The sequence below is a fragment of the Oenanthe melanoleuca genome, chromosome 1 (genome assembly GCF_029582105.1).
Source record: "Oenanthe melanoleuca isolate GR-GAL-2019-014 chromosome 1, OMel1.0, whole genome shotgun sequence".
NCBI classification, from domain to species: Eukaryota; Metazoa; Chordata; class Aves; order Passeriformes; family Muscicapidae; genus Oenanthe; species Oenanthe melanoleuca.
The window spans coordinates 36,158,305-36,179,242 of NC_079333.1; the positions used below are offsets into that span (position 1 = coordinate 36,158,305).

Consider the following 20,938-nt stretch of genomic DNA (forward strand, 5'->3'; position numbering starts at 1 on the left):
AGCTCGATTTCCCTGAGGCAAAAAGTCTTCTTCTCAAGCATCTAAACCTCCCCCAAGTATATTTCACAGTTTAAAGGAATTTTAGTGAAGTCATAATCCCCTCATAGCCCCACAAAAAAGATTTTCAGCTACTTATCAGTTGCATCTTTTCAATCTCTTCCCACCAGGAACTTTATCTTCATTCTGTTGACTTCGGTGGACTCCATGCTTTATTCCTTCTCATTCAGGGGAGCTCAGGAGATGTAGAATATTATCCCGGCATTAAAAAGCGTTAAAATTGTATCCAGATCACGAAGAAAAACCACATGGGCAGCTGGAAGCCTCTTCTGCCACGTGGAGAGGCGAGCTGGGCCGAGCTGGCAGGGCCGGGGCCATGTGGCCGGTGCCGAGCCCCCACCGAGCCCGGAGCCGGACCGGGGGGCCGGTGCCCCAGCCAGAGGCCAGCGCACCACCCCCGGGAGCCGGAAACCAAAAGAGGATTACTTAGCTTGATCCACTGTGATTTGTGAAAGCGAAATAACCTTCCATTGGTTTCCTGAGCTGTCCATCACCAAATCAGCTCTCCGATTAGTGCCAGCAGCTCACAGGGGAAGCTCCCAGAGACGGGAGAGTCCCTCCCACTCCCCAGCCTCATGGAGCTTCCCTCAGGCGAAATCCACCCCTGCCCCCTTGCACGTGAAACCAACACAACCTGGAATGGTCCTTTCCACTTTTCCTTAAGTGGTTCATCATTCCACACGTGGGCGTATACCTAATCCCTGGGCTGATGAGGATGTACCCGAATGTCCAAGGCTGTTGAAGATGCTAAACAACAAGCCTATGCAAAACTGAGAGCTCTTTTCCCAAAGATAAACATATTCTTTTAAAGTACTGCTTCCTAACACATGGCTTTCTCCTGAGTTAGTTAGTTTGATACAGCCTGCCTTAAATAATTTCAAAAGGAATTCATATTTCTTTCAGTCTAGGCTAATAAGGTTTAGGCTAAAGACAAAGCCTGAGGCCATGTTAGTGAAGTTTTTTCACAAATCTTACTTATTTGCCATTTCAAGTTTTGCTTTATCCTTCCTACTTTTCCACTGGACTGAGGTCTCTAAGGAGCGTGGAGATACCATGTGACTCCCAAAAGCACTTCGCATAAACTTTGAATTGTTTCAGCCACAGAATGAAATTGTCTGAAGACAGGTCCAGTGGTAGCCCAAATCTGGATATAATTTCCTTTAACAAAACTTCTCTTACTTCTTGAGTTTTGTTGGTATGACAGACAAAGGCTTCTGGCCATCCAGGAAACCTGTCTAGCAAGAACAATATCAATAATAATCTTTCCAGGGTAGTTCTAATAAATAGGTCTTGCTTTAAGACAGTTTAAAGAGGTGGACGCTTTAGAATGAGTTACCTCCCCTTAGTTCCATCCAGTCCCTGTCCACCAATAAGGAACAAACAAATACAAGTACATATGAGTGAACAGATAACAATTTATTGCTAAGTGAAACAGCAACAGGCAAAAAATAACAGTAACTAATCACTAGAACACAATTGCTAACTTTTATAAACAGACATCCAAAACGGTGGAAACTCCCGCAGGGTACCCAGCCTCGGGGATTTGCTCACTCTGCAAACTTCACTCCAAGCAGTTTTTGATAGTGTCAAAACCGGCGTCCACAGAGGAGTCCTGCAAAAATCAACTTTATTTGAATAAAGGGAGAGTCCAGTGGGCGATAACCCTGCGGGGTCTCTCAAGTTTTTGGAGGATCCAGTCTCCTTTGATCCTAATCTCCCAGCTTCATGTTGCCCTCCTCCTTCCCGCATTGGCTGAGGTACTAGAAGTGTACAAACTTCCCAAACCACCTACTATATATCTTCCTTCCAAACATGTACCTCCACACCCCTTCTTCTAGAATATAGTTGGGTCTTTCAGGTTATCTAGTTATATGATCTGATCTCTCCAAGACTGCCTCTAGGAAAACCTGAAATTTAAAAAATTTTCTCACATGAATTAGGCTCTGTGTATCACGAACAGGGAAAGCTCTGTGCAGCTTACTGCGGTAAGAGACTTGCTTCATTCTCTCTAAAGCTTCAATTGTCTTGGCTTGTTGCTCGATTGTGGCTTCCAGCCTTGCAGATTGAATTTGGAGCCTGAAAAAGAAGTACAGGCTTTATGATAGAAGTCCACAAGAGAACAAATCCCAATGAAACAGCATGGAAGAACATCTTCTAAAACAAAAGCATCTTTGAAAATCGTGTATTAGCATCTCACTGGGATGCAAGATGACAGTCCTGTTGTGTTCACAGAATCATGCAAAGTGAAGCCTTGCTCCACTGTCTTACCGTCGAATGCGCTCTTCCAGCTGGGGGATAGCTGCAGCTGAAGACTCTATTAAAACAGCCAGGCGGCTTTGCATGTTCTTCACAATTGTTAGTACCTTCTTCTCCTCTAGGGACTTCATCACAGCATCATAATCATACTTGTAAATAGGTTCTTTCAGGTACTTGAGCTGAAAACCACAAGAATAATCCCCAGTAGAAAGCTTTTATATCTTAAAAAAAGTAGAGTGCTTTGACTCTGATGTTAACTTTCAAAACCTGTGTTACTTCATCTCTCCTACACTGATTTCCTTGGCCAATAGCTAAGGAAATGGTCTTTCATAAGTATGGCAAAAATCGGTGCAAATGTGACAACAAAAGCTTTTCCTGATTAAATTACATCATTAGATTGGCTGGCCAGCAGGTTTAGGGAGGCAATTCTCCCTTTCTACTCTGCTCTTGTGGGACTCCACCTAAAGAACTGTGTCATTCCCTGAGGCCTCCAGCACAAGGTATAGACCAGATGAAAAGAGGCCAGAGGAGGGCCACAAAGACATTCATAGGGCTGGAATACCTCTCCCATGGAAAAAAGCTGAGAGACATGGGATTTTTCAGTCTGGGAAAAAGCAGCTCTGGCCAAATCTTATTACAGCCTTTTAGCACAGAAAGAAGGAGAGATATTTCTACCAAGGATTATAGAGACACGTCAAAGGGCAATGGTTTAAAATGAAAACAGGGTAGATTTAGATTAGATATAAGGAAGAAAATTTTGAAGTATTGTGATGGAACACTGGACCAGCTTGTCCAGAGGAGTTGTGCTCATCCCTAGACGTGTTCAAAATGAAGCTGAATGGGACTTCAAGCAGCTTGTTTTTACAGCTCTTCTGATTCAAATACATATGCAATTAGGTCCAAAATACAGCTCAGGTCCAGATTAATTACCTTCTCTCAGCATTGTTCCAAAATGAACTCACTAGCAAGAACACGTGCTTACACTGATAGGTTCTATTTAGGGATATTTGCATCTGTCTCTAAGAGTCACCTGTTTGTCCTGTGCAGAAACTGTTTGAGTTGAAGAATCAAGCTTTAGCTGAAGGTCTTCTCCCTGTAATGCAGGAAGATAAGCAAGCAAGAGAAAAGAGAAACAAGAGTTGGGAAAGGAATCCTCAGAAGACTGCAGCCACTGATAGGTTCTATTTAGGGATATTTGCATCTGTCTCTAAGAATTACCTGTTTGTCCCGTGCAGAATCTGTTTGAGTTGAAGAATCAAGCTTTAGCTGAAGGTCTTCTCCCTGTAATGCAGGAAGATAAGCAAGCAAGGAAAAAGAGAAACAAGAGTTGGGAAAGCAATCCTCAGAAGACTGCAGCCACTGATAGGTTCTATTTAAGGATATTTGCATCTGTCTCTAAGAGTCACCTGTTTGTCCTGTGCAGAATCTGTTTGAGTTGAAGAATCAACCTTTAGCTGAAGGTCTTCTCCCTGTAATGCAGGAAGATAAGCAAGCAAGAGAAAAGAGAAACAAGAGTTGGGAAAGGAATCCTCAGAAGACTGCAGCCACTGATAGGTTCTATTTAGGGATATTTGCATCTGTCTCTAAGAGTCACCTGTTTGTCCTGTGCAGAATCTGTTTGAGTTGAAGAATCAAGCTTTAGCTGAAGGTCTTCTCCCTGTAATGCAGGAAGATAAGCAAGCAAGAGAAAAGAGAAACAAGAGTTGGGAAAGGAACCCTCAGAAGACTGCAGCCACTGATAGGTTCTATTTAGGGATATTTGCATCTGTCTCTAAGAGTCACCTGTTTGTCCCGTGCAGAATCTGTTTGAGTTGAAGAATCAACCTTTAGCTGAAGTTGTTCTTCCTGTAATGCAGGAAGCTAAGCAAGCAAGAAAAAAAGAAACAAGAGTTGGGAAAGGAATCCTCAGCAGGACTACAGCATCACACTGCCTTCAAACAGAGGGCATGAAGAAATGTGACTTCTACCAAGGGTAGTGTCAGAGCTCAGAAAGAGAGCTAAGTACCTTATTCTCAGAAGAGGAGATGAAATGTTCCTCCTGTTCTGCTCCTACAGCTGATAATAGAGAGAAAAAATAAGAGTATTGCTGTTGTATGTGCTTATTTCACTTTCTTTTTCCAAAACTCAGTCACTCCAGAGAGGCTCACAAAGGAAACCATGTATTCCCTCTGAAATTACCTTTTATGTGCTCCACTGCAGCAGAGCTCATGCCCATTCTTTTCTGGTGTGCAGCAGGGACATGTACATTGGCCGACATTTTCCCTTCACCTTCAGAATCAGTCTGCATGATTAAAAAATGTCAGAAATGGCACAGGCTGCTCTCCACCCCTTGCCACTCTCAAAGCTTCTGCTTCAGCTAAGAGGTCTAACAAGAGAGGGATCAAGTGGTGGAAAGAACAAAAACGGCAAACAGCACGTTTGGCATCTCTCTTGTGTATATCTTCCAAAATACAACAAAGTCCACCTGCCCAAGCTAGAGAGAACCTAGGCACAAGACACTGTGGATCATCCACAGCCATTTGACATTGACTGGATCCACAGAAGAGGTCTGTGAGGTAGGAAAAAACAATTCTGACAATGCCAGCCTTCTATGATTTCAGAAGACTGTAACCAGGAAAAGTTCTACTTCTTTGTCCTAGAAATCCCACAAGGACATCACCTGTAAGGAGGTCCAGGACACTAGCTGGACCTCACTTTGTCCCTGTCCCAACTAAACAGCTTGTCTGAAGAAGCAGCAGCTTGTCAAGGTCCATATTATTAACATGTGTCAGAAGCAGCAGCAAAGGAAAATGGAGCAGGTGAATCAGAAGGACCCCCACTGTCTGCCTCAGAAAAGGTACCTCAGAATCCCAGGGAGAATCATAGTCTTCGTCTTTTGCTTCCCCTCCTGCTGGCTGGAAGAGTCCATCTTCCTTCCTTCCTTCTCCACATACTTGTGTCAAGGCCCCTAAGAAAAGATAAGCACATAAAAGATAATTATATGTTTCTTTTTCTCTCCTTTTCTGCATCTGGTGCACTCCAGAGACGGTCACAAAGCTAACCATGCAATCCCTTTGAAATTACCTGTGATGTGCTCCCCTGCAGCAGAGCGAGCATTCAACCTGCGGCTCTTTGCAGCGGGAAGCTGGACAGCAGCTGACATTTTCTCTTCACCTTCAAAATCAGTCTGTGTTAAGTAAAAAACATACATGAGAAGTGGGACAGGCTACTTCTCCACCCGCTTCCACTCTCAAAGTTTCTGCTTCAGGCATGGGGCCTAACAAGAGAGGGATCAGGTGGTGGAAAGAACAAAAATGGCAAACAGCACATTTAGCAACTCTCTTGCATAGATCTTCCAAAACAGGAAAAATACCAGAGACCCAAGTGTGCTGGTTTCACGTAGGAGAGGAAAGGGGAGCTGCCTGAGAAGAGCAGAATAAAATCCCGGGACCAAGAGGGCTGTCTCCTCTGTGCACTCTGTGGGCTGCATGAACCATCAGAGAGCTGATTCAGTGGTTGACAGCCCAAGTGACCAATGAAAAGTTATTTCGCTTCCATCAATCCCATTGCTAAGGTGATTCGCCCTCTTTGGCCTTCCAGTGGCAAGGTCGGTAGCAATCCCCAGGGCCCCGGCCCCAGAGGGGGCCCCGTGCGGCCCCCCCGGCTCCGGGCGGCCCCGGCTCTGCTCTGCTCGGCTTCGGCACAGCCGGCTCGGCTCCCGGCTCCGGCCCTGCTTCACCTCCAGCCCCGGCACAGCCCCGACACGGCTCGGCTCGGCTCCCCTCTCCACACGGCATGGCCGAGCTGGGGGAGGGCGGAGCCACCGAGGGCTCTCCTTTCCCCCCACCCCGTTCTGAGAAGAGAGGCCCCAGATGATCCACGGGGCTCAGAGTTTTTCCAGCAATGGCCTGGCCCTGCTTCTTCACGTCCTGGATACAACTTTAACCCTTTTAATGCCTGGATAAGACTCTAGATCTTCCGAGCTCCCCGGAATGAGAGGAATGAAGAGGAACTCTACTGAAGTCAGTGAATTGAAAGCTAAGTTTCCAGATGGGAATAGATTGAAGAGTTCCCACTCTTAAGTAGCTGAAAACATTTTTTGGGGGCTATAAGCGGACTGTGACTACACTAAAATTCCCTTAAACTGTGAAATGTACTTCCGGAGGTTGGGTGTTTGAGAGGAGGACCTCTTGCCTCGAGGAAATGGGGCTCGCTCTTTTGGGACTGGAAATATGGACAGAGACATTCAACAGAAGAAGAGATGAAGAGAATTTTGTTTTTCAGCAGCCTGCCTTTAAAAATAGTACCCCAGGTGTAACATAACACATGGCACAGCTCTGGAGGGACTGTGGAAATGGGAGGAAATTCATAGTTTCCAGTTATTCCCCGGGGAGACATGAATTGTGAAGGTGAAGAGACTGCCTAAGCCTAATCCAAAAAGGAATTTTTCTTTCTAAAGTCAACTGAAATGATTATTTAAATGGATAACTAACTGAAATGTTTTCTGTATGTTGTTGTTAAAAAATGTGGAGTGAAGAGATGGGGAGGAGGAAATAATCTAGAAATCTTTTTCTGAATTCTTTTTGTGTTATTAATAAAATTCTTTTTATACAATTTTAAGCCTGCCTGGTCCCTGCTACTAATTGCTACCTCTAAAGGAAGCCAAATATATTAAAGTGGAAAACTCGAGTCACACTGTGACACCTAGCTAGAGGGAACCTAGGCAGAAGACATTGTGGATAAACTACAACTATTTGACATTGACTGGATCCACAGAAGAGAACTGTGAGGTAGAAAAACCAATTTGGACAATGCCTATAAGCCTTCTAGAACTTCAGAGGACTGTAACCAGGACAAGTTCTACTTCTTTGCCCTAGAAATCCCACATGGACATCACCTGTAAGGAGGTCGAGGACACTAGCTGGACCTCACTTTGTCCCTGTCCCAACTGAACAGCTTGTCTGAAGGAGCAGCAGCATGGAAAGGTCCAAGTTATGAATGTGTGGCAGAAGCAGCAGCAAAGGAAAATGGAGCAGGTGAGTTGGAAGGACCCCCACTGTCTGCCTCAGAAAAGGTACCTCAGAATCCCAGGGAGAAGAATCATTATCTTCGTCTTTTGCTTCTCCCCTTGCTGGCTGCAAGACTCTCCCTTCCTTCTTCCCTTCTCTACATGCCTGTTTCAGGACCCCTATGAAAAGATAAGCACATAAAAGCTAATTTGTTTCTTTTTCTCTGCTTTTCTGCATCTGGTTCACCCTAGAGGGGCTCACAAAAATAACCATGTATTCCCTCTGAAATTACCTTTGCCACATTCCACTGCAGCAGAACCTCCATTCAATCTGTTGCTGTTTGCAGGAGGAAGGTGGACAGCAGCTGACATTTTTCCTTTACCTTCAGAATCAGTCTGTGTTAAATAAAGAAACATACATGAGAAGTGGCACAGGCTGCTTCTCCATCCCATTCCACCCTCAAAGCTTCTGCCTCAGCCAAGATACTGAAGAAGAAACGGATCATGTGGTGAAAAGAACAAAAAGCATCTCTCTTACATAGATCTTTCAAAACACAGCAAAATTCCACCAGCCCAAGCTAGAGAGAACCTAGGCAGAAGATACTGTGAATCATCCACAGCCATTTGACATTGACTGGATCCACAGAATAGATCTGTGAGGTAGGAAAAAACAATTTGGAAAAGGCTAGCCTTCTAGGATTTCAGAGGACTGTAACCAGGAGAAGTTCTACTTCTTTGCCCTAGAAATCCCACATGGACATCACCTTTAAGGAGATTCAAGACATTTGCTGGACCTCACTTTGTCCCTGTCCCAACTGAACACCTTGTCTGAAGGAACACCAGCGTGTCAAGGTCCAAGTTATGAATGTGTGGCAGAAGCAGCAGCAAAGGAAAATGGAGCAGGTGAATCAGAAGGACCCCCACTGTCTGCCTCAGAAAAGGTACCTCAGAATCCCAGGGAGAAGTATCATAGTCTTCATCTTTTGCTTCTCCCCCTGCTGGCTGCAAGACTCTCCCTTCCTTCATGCCTTCTCTACATGCTTGTTTCAGGACCCCTATGAATAGATAAGCAAATTATAGCTATGAGTATCTATTTTTCTCTGCTCTTCTGCATCTGCTTCACTTCAAAGGCTCGCAAAGCTAACCATGTAGTCCTTTTGAAATTACCTTTGCCACATTCCACTGCAGCAGAGCCAGCATCCAATCTGTTGCTCTTTGCAACGGGAAGGTGGACAGCAGCTGACATTTTCTCTTCACCTTCAAAATCAGTCTGTGTTAAGTAAAAAACATACATGAGAAGTGGGACAGGCTGCTTCTCCACCCACTTCCACTCTCTAAGTTTCTGCTTCAGCCAAGTGGCCTAACAAGAGAGGGATCACGTGGTGGAAAGAACAAAAAGAGGTAACAACATATTTGGCATCTCTCTTGTGTAGATCTTTCAAAATTCGACAAAATCCACCTGCAGAAGTGTTCTGGTTTCACATGGAGGGGGAAGGGGAGCCACCTGACAAGAGCAGAACAAAATCCCGGAAACAGGAGGCCTGTCCCCACTCTGGGGACTTCTTCTGGGGGCTGTAGGAACTATCAGAGAGCTGATTCAGTGGTTGACAGCCCAAGTGACCAATGAAAAGTTATTTCGCTTCCATCAATCCCATTGCTAAGGTGATTCGCCCTCTTTGGCCTTCCAGTGGCAAGGTCGGTAGCAATCCCCAGGGCCCCGGCCCCAGAGGGGGCCCCGTGCGGCCCCCCCGGCTCCGGGCGGCCCCGGCTCTGCTCTGCTCGGCTTCGGCACAGCCCGGCTCGGCTCCCGGCTCCGGCCCTGCTTCACCTCCAGCCCCGGCACAGCCCCGACACGGCTCGGCTCGGCTCCCCTCTCCACACGGCATGGCCGAGCTGGGGGATGGCGGAGCCACCGAGGGCTCTCCTTTCCCCCCACCCCGTTCTGAGAAGAGAGGTCCCAGATGATCCACGGGGCTCAGAGTTTTTCCAGCAATGGCCTGGCCCTGCTTCTTCACGTCCTGGATACAACTTTAACCCTTTTAATGCCTGGATAAGACTCTAGATCTTCCGAGCTCCCCGGAATGAGAGGAATGAAGAGGAATTCTACTGAAGTCAGTGAATTGAAAGCTAAGTTTCCAGATGGGAATAGATTGAAGAGTTCCCACTCTTAAGTAGCTGAAAATATTTTTTGGGGGCTATAAGCGGACTGTGACTACACTAAAATTCCTTAAAACTGTGAAATGTACTTGGGGAGGTTGGGTGCTTGAGAGGAGGACCTCTTGCCTCGAGGAAATGGGGCTCGCTCTTTTGGGACTGGAAATATGGACAGAGACATTCAATAGGAAAAGAGATGAAGAGAATTTTGTTTTTCAGCAGCCTGCCTTTAAAAATAGTACCCCAGGTGTAACATAACACATGGCACAGCTCTGGAGGGACTGTGGAAATGGGAGGAAATTCATAGTTTCCAGTTATTCCCCGGGGAGACATGAATTGTGAAGGTGAAGATGCTGCCTAAGCCTAATCCAAAAAGGAATTTTTCTTTCTAAAGTCAACTGAAATGATTATTTAAATGGATAACTAACTGAAATGTTTTCTGTATGTTGTTGTTAAAAAATGTGGAGTGAAGAGATGGGGAGGAGGAAATAATCTAGAAATCTTTTTCTGAATTCTTTTTGTGTTATTAATAAAATTCTTTTTATACAATTTTAAGCCTGCCTGGTCCCTGCTACTAATTGCTACCTCTAAAGGAAGCCAAATATATTAAAGTGGAAAACTCGAGTCACACTGTGACACCAAGCTAGAGGGAACCTAGGCAGAAGACATTGTGGATAACCTACAACTATTTGACATTGACTGGATCCACAGAAGAGAACTGTGAGGTAGAAAAACCAATTTGGAAAATGTCTCGAAGCCTTCTAGAACTTCAGAGGACTGTAACCAGGACAAGTTCTACTTCTTTGCCCTAGAAATCCCACATGGACATCACCTGTAAGGAGGTCCAGGACACTAGCTGGACCTCACTTTGTCCCTGTTCCAACTGAACAACTTGTCTGAAGGAGCAGCAGCATGGAAAGGTCCAAGTTATGAATGTGTGGCAGAAGCAGCAGCAAAGGAAAATGGAGCAGGTGAATCAGAAGGACCCCCACTGTCTGCCTCAGAAAAGGTACCTCAGAATCCCAGGGAGAAGAATCCTTGTCTTCGTCTTTTGCTTCTCCCCTTGCTGGCTGCAAGACTCTCCCTTCCTTCTTCCCTTCTCTACATGCCTGTTTCAGGACCCCTACGAAAAGATAAGCACATAAAAGCTAATTTGTTTCTTTTTCTCTGCTTTTCTGCATCTGGTTCACCCTAGAGGGGCTCACAAAAATAACCATGTATTCCCTCTGAAATTACCTTTGCCACATTCCGCTGCAGCAGAACCTGCATTCAATCTGTTGCTCTTTGCAGGAGGAAGCTGGACAGCAGCTGACATTTTTTCCTTCACCTTCAGAATCAGTCTGTGTTAAGTAAAGAAACATACATGAGAAGTGGCACAGGCTGCTTCTCCATCCCATTCCACCCTCAAAGCTTCTGCCTCAGCCAAGATACTGAAGAAGAAACGGATCATGTGGTGAAAAGAACAAAAAGCATCTCTCTTACATAGATCTTTCAAAACACAGCAAAATTCCACCAGCCCAAGCTAGAGAGAACCTAGGCAGAAGATACTGTGAATCATCCACAGCCATTTGACATTGACTGGATCCACAGAACAGATCTGTGAGGTAGGAAAAAACAATTTGGAAAAGGCTAGCCTTCTAGGATTTCAGAGGACTGTAACAAGGAGAAGTTCTACTTCTTTGCCCTAGAAATCCCACATGGACATCACCTTTAAGGAGATCCAAGACACTAGCTGGACCTCACTTTGTCCCTGTCCCAACTGAACACCTTGTCTGAAGGAACACCAGCGTGTCAAGGTCCAAGTTATGAATGTGTGTCAGAAGCAGCAGCAAAGGAAAATGGAGCAGGTGAATCAGAAGGACCCCCACTGTCTGCCTCAGAAAAGGTACCTCAGAATCCCAGGGAGAAGTATCATAGTCTTCATCTTTTGCTTCTCCCCCTGCTGGCTGCATGACTCTCCCTTCCTTCTTCCCTTCTCTACATGCCTGTTTCACGACCCCTATGAATAGATAAGCAAATTATAGCTATGAGTATCTATTTTTCTCTGCTTTTCTGCATCTGCTTCACTTCAAAGGCTCGCAAAGCTAACCATGTAGTCCCTTTGAAATTACCTTTGCCACATTCCACTGCAGCAGAGCCAGCATCCAACCTGTTGCTCTTTGCAACGGGAAGGTGGACAGCAGCTGACATTTTCTCTTCACCTTCAAAATCAGTCTGTGTTAAGTAAAAAACATACATGAGAAGTGGGACAGGCTGCTTCTCCACCCACTTCCACTCTCTAAGTTTCTGCTTCAGCCAAGTGGCCTAACAAGAGAGGGATCAGGTGGTGGAAAGAACAAAAAGAGGTAACAACACATTTGGCATCTCTCTTGTGTAGATCTTTCAAAACTCGACAAAATCCACCTGCAGAAGTGTTCTGGTTTCACATGGAGGGGGAAGGGGAGCCACCTGACAAGAGCAGAACAAAATCCCGGAAACAGGAGGCCTGTCCCCACTCTGGGGACTTCTTCTGGGGGCTGTAGGAACTATCAGAGAGCTGATTCAGTGGTTGACAGCCCAAGTGACCAATGAAAAGTTATTTCGCTTCCATCAATCCCATTGCTAAGGTGATTCGCCCTCTTTGGCCTTCCAGTGGCAAGGTCGGTAGCAATCCCCAGGGCCCCGGCCCCAGAGGGGGCCCCGTGCGGCCCCCCCGGCTCCGGGCGGCCCCGGCTCTGCTCTGCTCGGCTTCGGCACAGCCCGGCTCGGCTCCCGGCTCCGGCCCTGCTTCACCTCCAGCCCCGGCACAGCCCCGACACGGCTCGGCTCGGCTCCCCTCTCCACACGGCATGGCCGAGCTGGGGGATGGCGGAGCCACCGAGGGCTCTCCTTTCCCCCCACCCCGTTCTGAGAAGAGAGGTCCCAGATGATCCACGGGGCTCAGAGTTTTTCCAGCAATGGCCTGGCCCTGCTTCTTCACGTCCTGGATACAACTTTAACCCTTTTAATGCCTGGATAAGACTCTAGATCTTCCGAGCTCCCCGGAATGAGAGGAATGAAGAGGAATTCTACTGAAGTCAGTGAATTGAAAGCTAAGTTTCCAGATGGGAATAGATTGAAGAGTTCCCACTCTTAAGTAGCTGAAAATATTTTTTGGGGGTTATAAGGGGACTGTGACTACACTAAAATTCCCTTAAACTGTGAAATGTACTTGGGGAGTTTGGGTGTTTGAGAGGAGGACCTCTTGCCTCGAGGAAATGGGGCTCGCTCTTTTGGGACTGGAAATATGGAACGAGACATTCAATAGAAGAAGAGATGAAGAGAATTTTGTTTTTCAGCACCCTGCCTTTAAAAATAGTACCCCAGGTGTAATATAACACATGGCACAACGCTGGAGGGACTGTGGAAATGGGAGGAAATTCATAGCTTCCAGTTATTCTCCGAGGAGATGCTATTTGTGAAGGTAAAGACTGCCTAAGACTAAATCTAAAAAGGAATTTTTCTCTCTAGATTGAACTGAAATGATTTTTACGTAGATAACTGACTGAAGTGTTTTCAGTATGTTGTTGTTAGAAAAGGTGAAATGAAGGAAGGGGGGGGTGGGAATAACCTAGAAATCTTATTCTGAATTCTTTTTGTGTTCTTAATAAATTTCTTCTTATACTCTTATAAGCCTGCCTGGTCTCTGATCCTAATTACTATCTCTAAAGGAAACTAAATGTACTAAACTTGGCAAATTCAAGTCACACTGTGACACCTAGCTAGAGAGAACCTAGGCAGAAGACATTGTGAATAACCTACAACTATTTGACATTGACTGGATCCACAGAAGAGAACTGTGAGGTAGAAAAAACAATTTGGACAATGCCTAGAAGCCTTCTAGAACTTCAGAGGACTGTAATCAGGACAAGTTTTACTTCTTTGTGCTAGAAATCCCACATGGACAACACCTGTAAGGAGGTCCCAGACACGAGCTGGACCTCACTTTGTCCCTGTCCCAACTGAACAGCTTGTCTGAAGGAACACCAGCGTGTCAAGGTCCAAGTTATGAACGTGTGGCAGAAGCAGCAGCAAAGGAAAATGGAGCAGGTGAGTCGGAAGGACCCCCACTGTCTGCCTCAGAAAAGGTACCTCAGAATCCCAGGGAGAAGAATCATTGTCTTCATCTTTTGCTTCTCCCACTGCTGGTTGCAAGACCCTCTTGTCCTTCATCCCTTCTCTACATGCTTGTTTCAAGGCCCCTAAAATGAGATAAGCACATTATAGCTATGAGTATCTATTTTTCTCTGCTTTTCTGCATCTGGTTCACCCTAGAGAGGCTCACAAAAATAACCATGTAGTCCCTCTGAAATTACCTTTGCTACATTCCACTGCAGCAGAACCAGCATCCAATCTGTTGCTGTTTGCAGGAGGAAGGTGGACAGCAGCTGACATTTTTCCTTCACCTTCAGAATCAGTCTGTGTTAAGTAAAAAACACACATGAAAAGTGGCACAGGCTGCTTCTCCATCCCATTCCACCCTCAAAGCTTCTGCTTCAGCCAAGAGTCCTAACAAGAGAGGGATCAGGTGTTGGAAACAATAAGAAGGGCAAACAGCATGTTAGGCATCTCTCTTGTGTAGATCTTTCCAAACACGACGAAGTCCACCTGCCCAATCTTGAAAGAACCTAGGCAGAAAACACTGTGGAACATCCACAGCCATTTGACATTGACTGGATCCACAGAATAGATCTCTGAGGTAAGAAAAACCAATTTGGAGAATGTCTCGAAGCCTTCTAGGACTTCAGAGGACTGTAACCAGGAAAAGTTCTACTTCTTTGTCCTAGAAATCCCACATGGATATCACCTGTAAGGAGGTCCCAGACACGAGCTGGACCTCACTTTGTCCCTGTCCCAACTAAACAGCTTGTCTGAAGGAGCAGCAGCTTGTCAAGGTCCAAGATATGAACGTGTGGCAGAAGCAGCAGCAAAGGAAAATGGAGCAGGTGAATCAGAAGGACCCCCACTGTCTGCCTCAGAAAAGGTACCTCAGAATCCCAGGGAGAAGAGTCCTTGTCTTCGTCTTTTGCTTCTCCCCCTGCTGGCTGCAAGACCCTCTTGCCCTTCATCCCTTCTCTACAAGCCTGTTTCAAGGCCCCTAAAATGAGATAAGCACATTATAGCTATGAGTGTTTATTTTTCTCTGCTCTTCTGCATCTGGTTCACCCTAGAGAGGCTCACAAAAATAACCATGTAGTCCCTCTGAAATTACCTTTGCCACATTCCCCTGCAGCAGAACCAGCATTCAATCTCTTACTGTTTGCAGGAGGAAGCTGGACAGCAGCTGATATTTTCCCTCCACCTTCAGAGTCAGTCTGTGTTAAGTAAAAAAACATACATGAGAAGTGGGACAGGCTGCTTCTCCACCCTATTCCAACCTCAAAGCTTCTGCCTCAACCAAGAGTCCTAACAAGAGAGGGATCAGGTGATGGAAAGAAAAAGAAGGGCAAACAGCATGTTGGGCATCTCTCTTGCGTAGATCTTTCAAAAAACAACAAAGTCCAAATGCCCAATCGTGAAAGAACCTAGGCAGAAGACATTGTGGAACATCCACAGCCATTTGACATTGACTGGATCCACAGAATAGATCTCTGAGGTAAGAAAAACCAATTTGGAGAATGTCTCGAAGCCTTCTAGGACTTCAGAGGATTGTAACCAGGAAAAGTTCTACTTCTTTGTCCTAGAAATCCCACATGGATATCACCTGTAAGGAGGTCCCAGAACACTAGCTGGACCTCACTTTGTCCCTGTCCCAACTGAACAGCTTGTCTGAAGAAGCAGGAGCGTGTGAAGGTCCAACTTATGGAATGTGTGTCAGAAGCAGCAGCAAAGGAAAATGGAGCAGGTGAATCAGAAGGACCCCCACTGTCTGCCTCAGAAAAGGTACCTCAGAATCCCAGGGAGAAGAATCCTTGTCTTCGTCTTTTGCTTCTCCCCCTGCTGGCTGCAAGACCCTCTTGTCCTTCATCCTTTCTCCACATGCTTGTTTCAAGACCCCTAAGGTAAGATAAGCACATTATAGCTATGAGTATCTATTTTTCTCTGCTTTTCTGCATCTGGTACACCCTAGAGAGGCTCACAAAAATAACCATGTAGTCCCTCTGAAATTACCTTTGCTACATTCCACTGCAGCAGAACCAGCATTCAATCTGTTGCTGTTTGCAGGAGGAAGGTGGACAGCAGCTGATATTTTCCCTGCACCGTCAGAGTCAGTCTGTGTTAAGTAAAAAAACACACATGAAAAGTGGCACAGGCTGCTTCTCCATCCCATTCCACCCTCAAAGCTTCTGCCTCAGCCAAGAGTCCTAACAAGAGAGGGATCAGGTGATGGAAAAGAACAGGAAGGGCAAACACCATGTTTGGCATCTCTCTTGTGTAGATCTTTCAAAACACGATAAAGTCCACCTGCCCTTCAGCCCCGGCACAGCCCCGACACGGCTCGGCTCGGCTCCCCTCTCCACACGGCATGGCCGAGCTGGGGGATGGCGGAGCCACCGAGGGCTCTCCTTTCCCCCCACCCCGTTCTGAGAAGAGAGGTCCCAGATGATCCACGGGGCTCAGAGTTTTTCCAGCAATGGCCTGGCCCTGCTTCTTCACGTCCTGGATACAACTTTAACCCTTTTAATGCCTGGATAAGACTCTAGATCTTCCGAGCTCCCCGGAATGAGAGGAATGAAGAGGAATTCTACTGAAGTCAGTGAATTGAAAGCTAAGTTTCCAGATGGGAATAGATTGAAGAGTTCCCACTCTTAAGTAGCTGAAAATATTTTTTGGGGGTTATAAGGGGACTGTGACTACACTAAAATTCCCTTAAACTGTGAAATGTACTTGGGGAGGTTGGGTGTTTGAGAGGAGGACCTCTTGCCTCGAGGAAATGGGGCTCGCTCTTTTGGGACTGGAAATATGGACAGAGACATTCAATAGAAGAAGAGATGAAGAGAATTTTGTTTTTCAGCACCCTGCCTTTAAAAATAATACCCCAGGTGTAATATAACACATGGCACAGCGCTGGAGGGACTGTGGAAATGGGAGGAAATTCATAGCTTCCAGTTATTCTCCGAGGAGATGCGATTTGTGAAGGTAAAGACTGCCTAAGACTAAATCTAAAAAGGAATTTTTCTCTCTAGATTGAACTGAAATGATTTTTACGTAGATAACTGACTGAAGTGTTTTCTGTATGTTGTTGTTAGAAAAGGTGAAATGAAGGAAGGGGGGGGTGGGAATAACCTAGAAATCTTATTCTGAATTCTTTTTGTGTTCTTAATAAATTTCTTCTTATACTCTTATAAGCCTGCCTGGTCTCTGATCCTAATTACTATCTCTAAAGGAAACTAAATGTACTAAACTTGGCAAATTCAAGTCACACTGTGACACCTAGCTAGAGAGAACCTAGGCAGAAGACATTGTGAATAACCTACAGCCATTTGACATTGACTGGATCCACAGAATAGATCTGTGAGGCTAGAAAAACCAATTTGGACAATGCCAAGCCTTCTAGGACTTACAGAGGACTGTAACAAGGAAAAGTTCTACTTCTTTGTCCTAGAAATCCCACATGGACATCACCTGTAATGGAGGTCCCAGAACACTAGCTGGACCTCACTTTGTCCCTGTCCCAACTGAACAGCTTGTCTGAAGGAAGCAGCAGCGTGTCAAGGTCCAAGATATGAACGTGTGGCAGAAGCAGCAGCAAAGGAAAATGGAGCAGGTGAATCAGAAGGACCCCCACTGTCTGCCTCAGAAAAGGTACCTCAGAATCCCAGGGAGAAGAGTCCTTGTCTTCGTCTTTTGCTTCTCCCCTGCTGGCTGCAAGACCCTCATTGTCCTTCATCCCTTCTCTACATGCCTGTTTCAAGGCCCCTAAAATGAGATAAGCACATTATAGCTATGAGTGTCTATTTTTCTCTGCTCTTCTGCATCTGGTTCACCCTAGAGAGGCTCACAAAAATAACCATGTAGTCCCTCTGAAATTACCTTTGCCACATTCCACTGCAGCAGAACCAGCATCCAATCTCTTACTGTTTGCAGGAGGAAGCTGGACAGCAGCTGATATTTTCCCTCACCTTCAGAGTCAGTCTGTGTTAAGTAAAAAAACATACATGAGAAGTGGGACAGGCTGCTTCTCCACCCTATTCCACCCTCAAAGCTTCTGCCTCAGCCAAGAGTCCTAACAAGAGAGGGATCAGGTGATGGAAAGAAAAAGAAGGGCAAACAGCATGTTAGGCATCTCTCTTGAGTAGATCTTTCAAAAACAACAAAGTCCAAATGCCCAATCGTGAAAGAACCTAGGCAGAAGACATTGTGGAACATCCACAGCCATTTGACATTGACTGGATCCACAGAATAGATCTCTGAGGTAAGAAAAACCAATTTGGAGAATGTCTCGAAGCCTTCTAGGACTTCAGAGGACTGTAACCAGGAAAAGTTCTACTTCTTTGTCCTAGAAATCCCACATGGATATCACCTGTAAGGAGGTCCAGGTCACTAGCTGGACCTCACTTTGTCCCTGTCCCAACTGAACAGCTTGTCTGAAGGAACACCAGCGTGTCAAGGTCCAAGATATGAACGTGTGGCAGAAGCAGCAGCAAAGGAAAATGGAGCAGGTGAATCAGAAGGACCCCCACTGTCTGCCTCAGAAAAGGTACCTCAGAATCCCAGGGAGAAGAATCATTGTCTTCGTCTTTTGCTTCTCCCACTGCTGGCTGCAAGACCCTCTTGTCCTTCATCCCTTCTGTACATGCCTGTTTCAAGGCCCCTAAAATGAGATAAGCACATTATAGCTATGAGTATCTATTTTTCTCTGCTCTTCTGCATCTGGTTCACCCTAGAGAGGCTCACAAAAATAACCATGTAGTCCCTCTGAAATTACCTTTGCCACATTCCACTGCAGCAGAACCAGCATCCAATCTCTTACTGTTTGCAGGAGGAAGCTGGACAGCAGCTGATATTTTCCCTCCACCTTCAGAGTCAGTCTGTGTTAAGTAAAAAAACATACATGAGAAGTGGGACAGGCTGCTTCTCCACCCTATTCCACCCTCAAACTTCTGCCTCAGCCAAGAGTCCTAACAAGAGAGGGATCAGGTGATGGAAAGAAAAAGAAGGGCAAACAGCATGTTAGGCATCTCTCTTGAGTAGATCTTTCAAAAAACAACAAAGTCCAAATGCCCAATCGTGAAAGAACCTAGGCAGAAGACATTGTGGAACATCCACAGCCATTTGACATTGACTGGATCCACAGAATAGATCTCTGAGGTAAGAAAAACCAATTTGGAGAATGTCTCGAAGCCTTCTAGGACTTCAGAGGATTGTAACCAGGAAAAGTTCTACTTCGTTGTCCTAGAAATCCCACATGGATATCACCTGTAAGGAGGTCCCAGAACACTAGCTGGACCTCACTTTGTCCCTGTCCCAACTGAACAGCTTGTCTGAAGGAACACCAGCGTGTCAAGGTCCAAGTTATGAACGTGTGGCAGAAGCAGCAGCAAAGGAAAATAGAGCAGGTGAGTCGGAAGGACCCCCACTGTCTGCCTCAGAAAAGGTACCTCAGAATCCCAGGGAGAAGAATCATTGTCTTCATCTTTTGCTTCTCCCACTGCTGGTTGCAAGACCCTCTTGTCCTTCATCCCTTCTCTACATGCTTGTTTCAAGGCCCCTAAAATGAGATAAGCACATTATAGCTGTGAGTATCTATTTTTCTCTGCTTTTCTGCATCTGGTGCATTCCAGAGAGGCTAATAAAGCTAACCATGTAGTCCCTCTGAAATTACCTTTGCTACATTCCACTGCAGCAGAACCAGCATCCAATCTGTTGCTGTTTGCAGGAGGAAGGTGGACAGCAGCTGATATTTTCCCTTCACCTTCAGAATCAGTCTGTGTTAAGTAAAAAAACACACATGAAAAGTGGCACAGGCTGCTTCTCCATCCCATTCCACCCTCAAAGCTTCTGCTTCAGCCAAGAGTCCTAACAAGAGAGGGATCAGGTGATGGAAAAGAACAAGAAGGGCAAACACCATGTTTGGCATCTCTCTTGTGTAGATCTTTCAAAACACGATAAAGTCCACCTGTCCAGTCTTGAAAGAACCTAGGCAGAAAACATTGTGGATCATCCACAGCCATTTGACATTGACTGGATCCACAGAATAGATCTGTGAGGCTAGAAAAACCAATTTGGACAATGCCAGACTTCTAGGATTACAGAGGACTGTAACAAGGAGAAGTTCTACTTCTTTGCCCTAGAAATTCCACATGGACAAAATCACCTGTATGGAGGCCCAGAACACTAGCTGGACCTCATTTTGTCCCTCTCCCAGCTGCCAAGCTTGTCTGAAGGAGCAGCAGCGTGTGAAGGTCCAACTTATGGAATGTATGTCAGAAGCAGCAGCAAAGGAAAATGGAGCAGGTGAATCAGAAGGACCCCCACTGTCTGCCTCAGAAAAGGTACCTCAGAATCCCAGGGAGAAGAATCCTTGTCTTCGTCTTTTGCTTCTCCCCTTGCTGATTGCAACACTCCATTTTCCTTCATGCCTTCTGTACATGCTTGTTTCAAAGCCCCTAAAATGAGATAAGCACATTATAGCTATGAGTATCTATTTTTCTCTGCTTTTCTGCATCTGGTTCACCCTAGAGAGGCTCACAAAAATAACCATGTAGTCCCTCTGAAATTACCTTTGCCACATTCCACTGCAGCAGAACCAGCATCCAATCTGTTGCTGTTTGCAGGAGGAAGGTGGACAGCAGCTGACATTTTTCCTTCACCTTCAGAATCAGTCTGTGTTAAGTAAAAAACACACATGAGAAGAGGCACAGGCTGCTTCTCCACCCCATTCCACCCTCAAAGCTTCTGCCTCAGCCACGAGTCCTAACAAGAGAGGAATCAGGTGTTGGAAAGAATAAGAAGGGCAAACAGCATGTTAGGCATCTCTCTTGTGTAGATCTTTCAAAACATGACGTAGTCCACCTGCCCAATCTTGAAAGAACCTAGGCAGAATACATTGTGGAACATCTACAGCCATTTGACATTGACTGGATCCACAGAATAGATCTCTGAGGTAAGAAAAACCAATTTGGAGAATGTCTCAAAGCCTTCTAGGACTTCAGAGGACTGTAACCAGGAAAAGTTCTACTTCTTTGTCCTAGAAATCCCACATCGATATCACCTGTAAGGAGGCCCAGGTCACGAGCTGGACCTCACTTTGTCCCTGTCCCAACTGAACAGCTTGTCTGAAGGAGCAGCAGCGTGTCAAGATCCAAGATATGAACATATGGCAGAAGCAGCAGCAAAGGAAAATGGAGCAGGTGAGTCGGAAGAACCCCCACTGTCTGCCTCAGAAAAGGTACCTCAGAATCCCAGGGAGAAGAATCATTGTCTTCATCTTTTGCTTCTCCCACTGCTGGTTGCAAGACCCTCTTGTCCTTCATCCCTTCTCTACATGCTTGTTTCAAGGCCCCTAAAAGGAGATAAGCACAT

General features: G+C 45.7%; 1 protein-coding gene across 1 annotated transcript in view; it reads right to left on the reverse strand.

The window, feature by feature from the left end:
• Nucleotides 1-1,455: 1,455 nt before the first annotated feature.
• Nucleotides 1,456-20,938, reverse strand: part of LOC130253217 (ankyrin repeat domain-containing protein 30A-like) — a 34,119-nt gene continuing 14,636 nt past the window's right edge. Inside the window, exons 25-51 of the mRNA XM_056491608.1 lie at nucleotides 20,809-20,918; nucleotides 20,137-20,239; nucleotides 19,913-20,022; nucleotides 19,239-19,341; nucleotides 19,015-19,124; nucleotides 18,342-18,444; nucleotides 18,118-18,227; nucleotides 15,584-15,686; nucleotides 15,360-15,469; nucleotides 14,685-14,787; nucleotides 14,461-14,570; nucleotides 13,789-13,891; nucleotides 10,468-10,577; nucleotides 8,468-8,570; nucleotides 8,246-8,355; nucleotides 5,377-5,479; nucleotides 5,154-5,260; nucleotides 4,492-4,594; nucleotides 4,319-4,368; nucleotides 4,096-4,173; nucleotides 3,908-3,970; nucleotides 3,720-3,782; nucleotides 3,532-3,594; nucleotides 3,344-3,406; nucleotides 2,326-2,492; nucleotides 1,989-2,133; nucleotides 1,456-1,669 (exon numbers count right to left, since the gene is read on the reverse strand). Coding sequence (XP_056347583.1) covers nucleotides 1,619-1,669; nucleotides 1,989-2,133; nucleotides 2,326-2,492; nucleotides 3,344-3,406; nucleotides 3,532-3,594; nucleotides 3,720-3,782; nucleotides 3,908-3,970; nucleotides 4,096-4,173; nucleotides 4,319-4,368; nucleotides 4,492-4,594; nucleotides 5,154-5,260; nucleotides 5,377-5,479; nucleotides 8,246-8,355; nucleotides 8,468-8,570; nucleotides 10,468-10,577; nucleotides 13,789-13,891; nucleotides 14,461-14,570; nucleotides 14,685-14,787; nucleotides 15,360-15,469; nucleotides 15,584-15,686; nucleotides 18,118-18,227; nucleotides 18,342-18,444; nucleotides 19,015-19,124; nucleotides 19,239-19,341; nucleotides 19,913-20,022; nucleotides 20,137-20,239; nucleotides 20,809-20,918 — 2,657 coding nt within the window. The 3' untranslated portion in view covers nucleotides 1,456-1,618. The remainder of the gene's footprint in view (nucleotides 1,670-1,988; nucleotides 2,134-2,325; nucleotides 2,493-3,343; nucleotides 3,407-3,531; nucleotides 3,595-3,719; nucleotides 3,783-3,907; nucleotides 3,971-4,095; nucleotides 4,174-4,318; nucleotides 4,369-4,491; nucleotides 4,595-5,153; nucleotides 5,261-5,376; nucleotides 5,480-8,245; nucleotides 8,356-8,467; nucleotides 8,571-10,467; nucleotides 10,578-13,788; nucleotides 13,892-14,460; nucleotides 14,571-14,684; nucleotides 14,788-15,359; nucleotides 15,470-15,583; nucleotides 15,687-18,117; nucleotides 18,228-18,341; nucleotides 18,445-19,014; nucleotides 19,125-19,238; nucleotides 19,342-19,912; nucleotides 20,023-20,136; nucleotides 20,240-20,808; nucleotides 20,919-20,938) is intronic.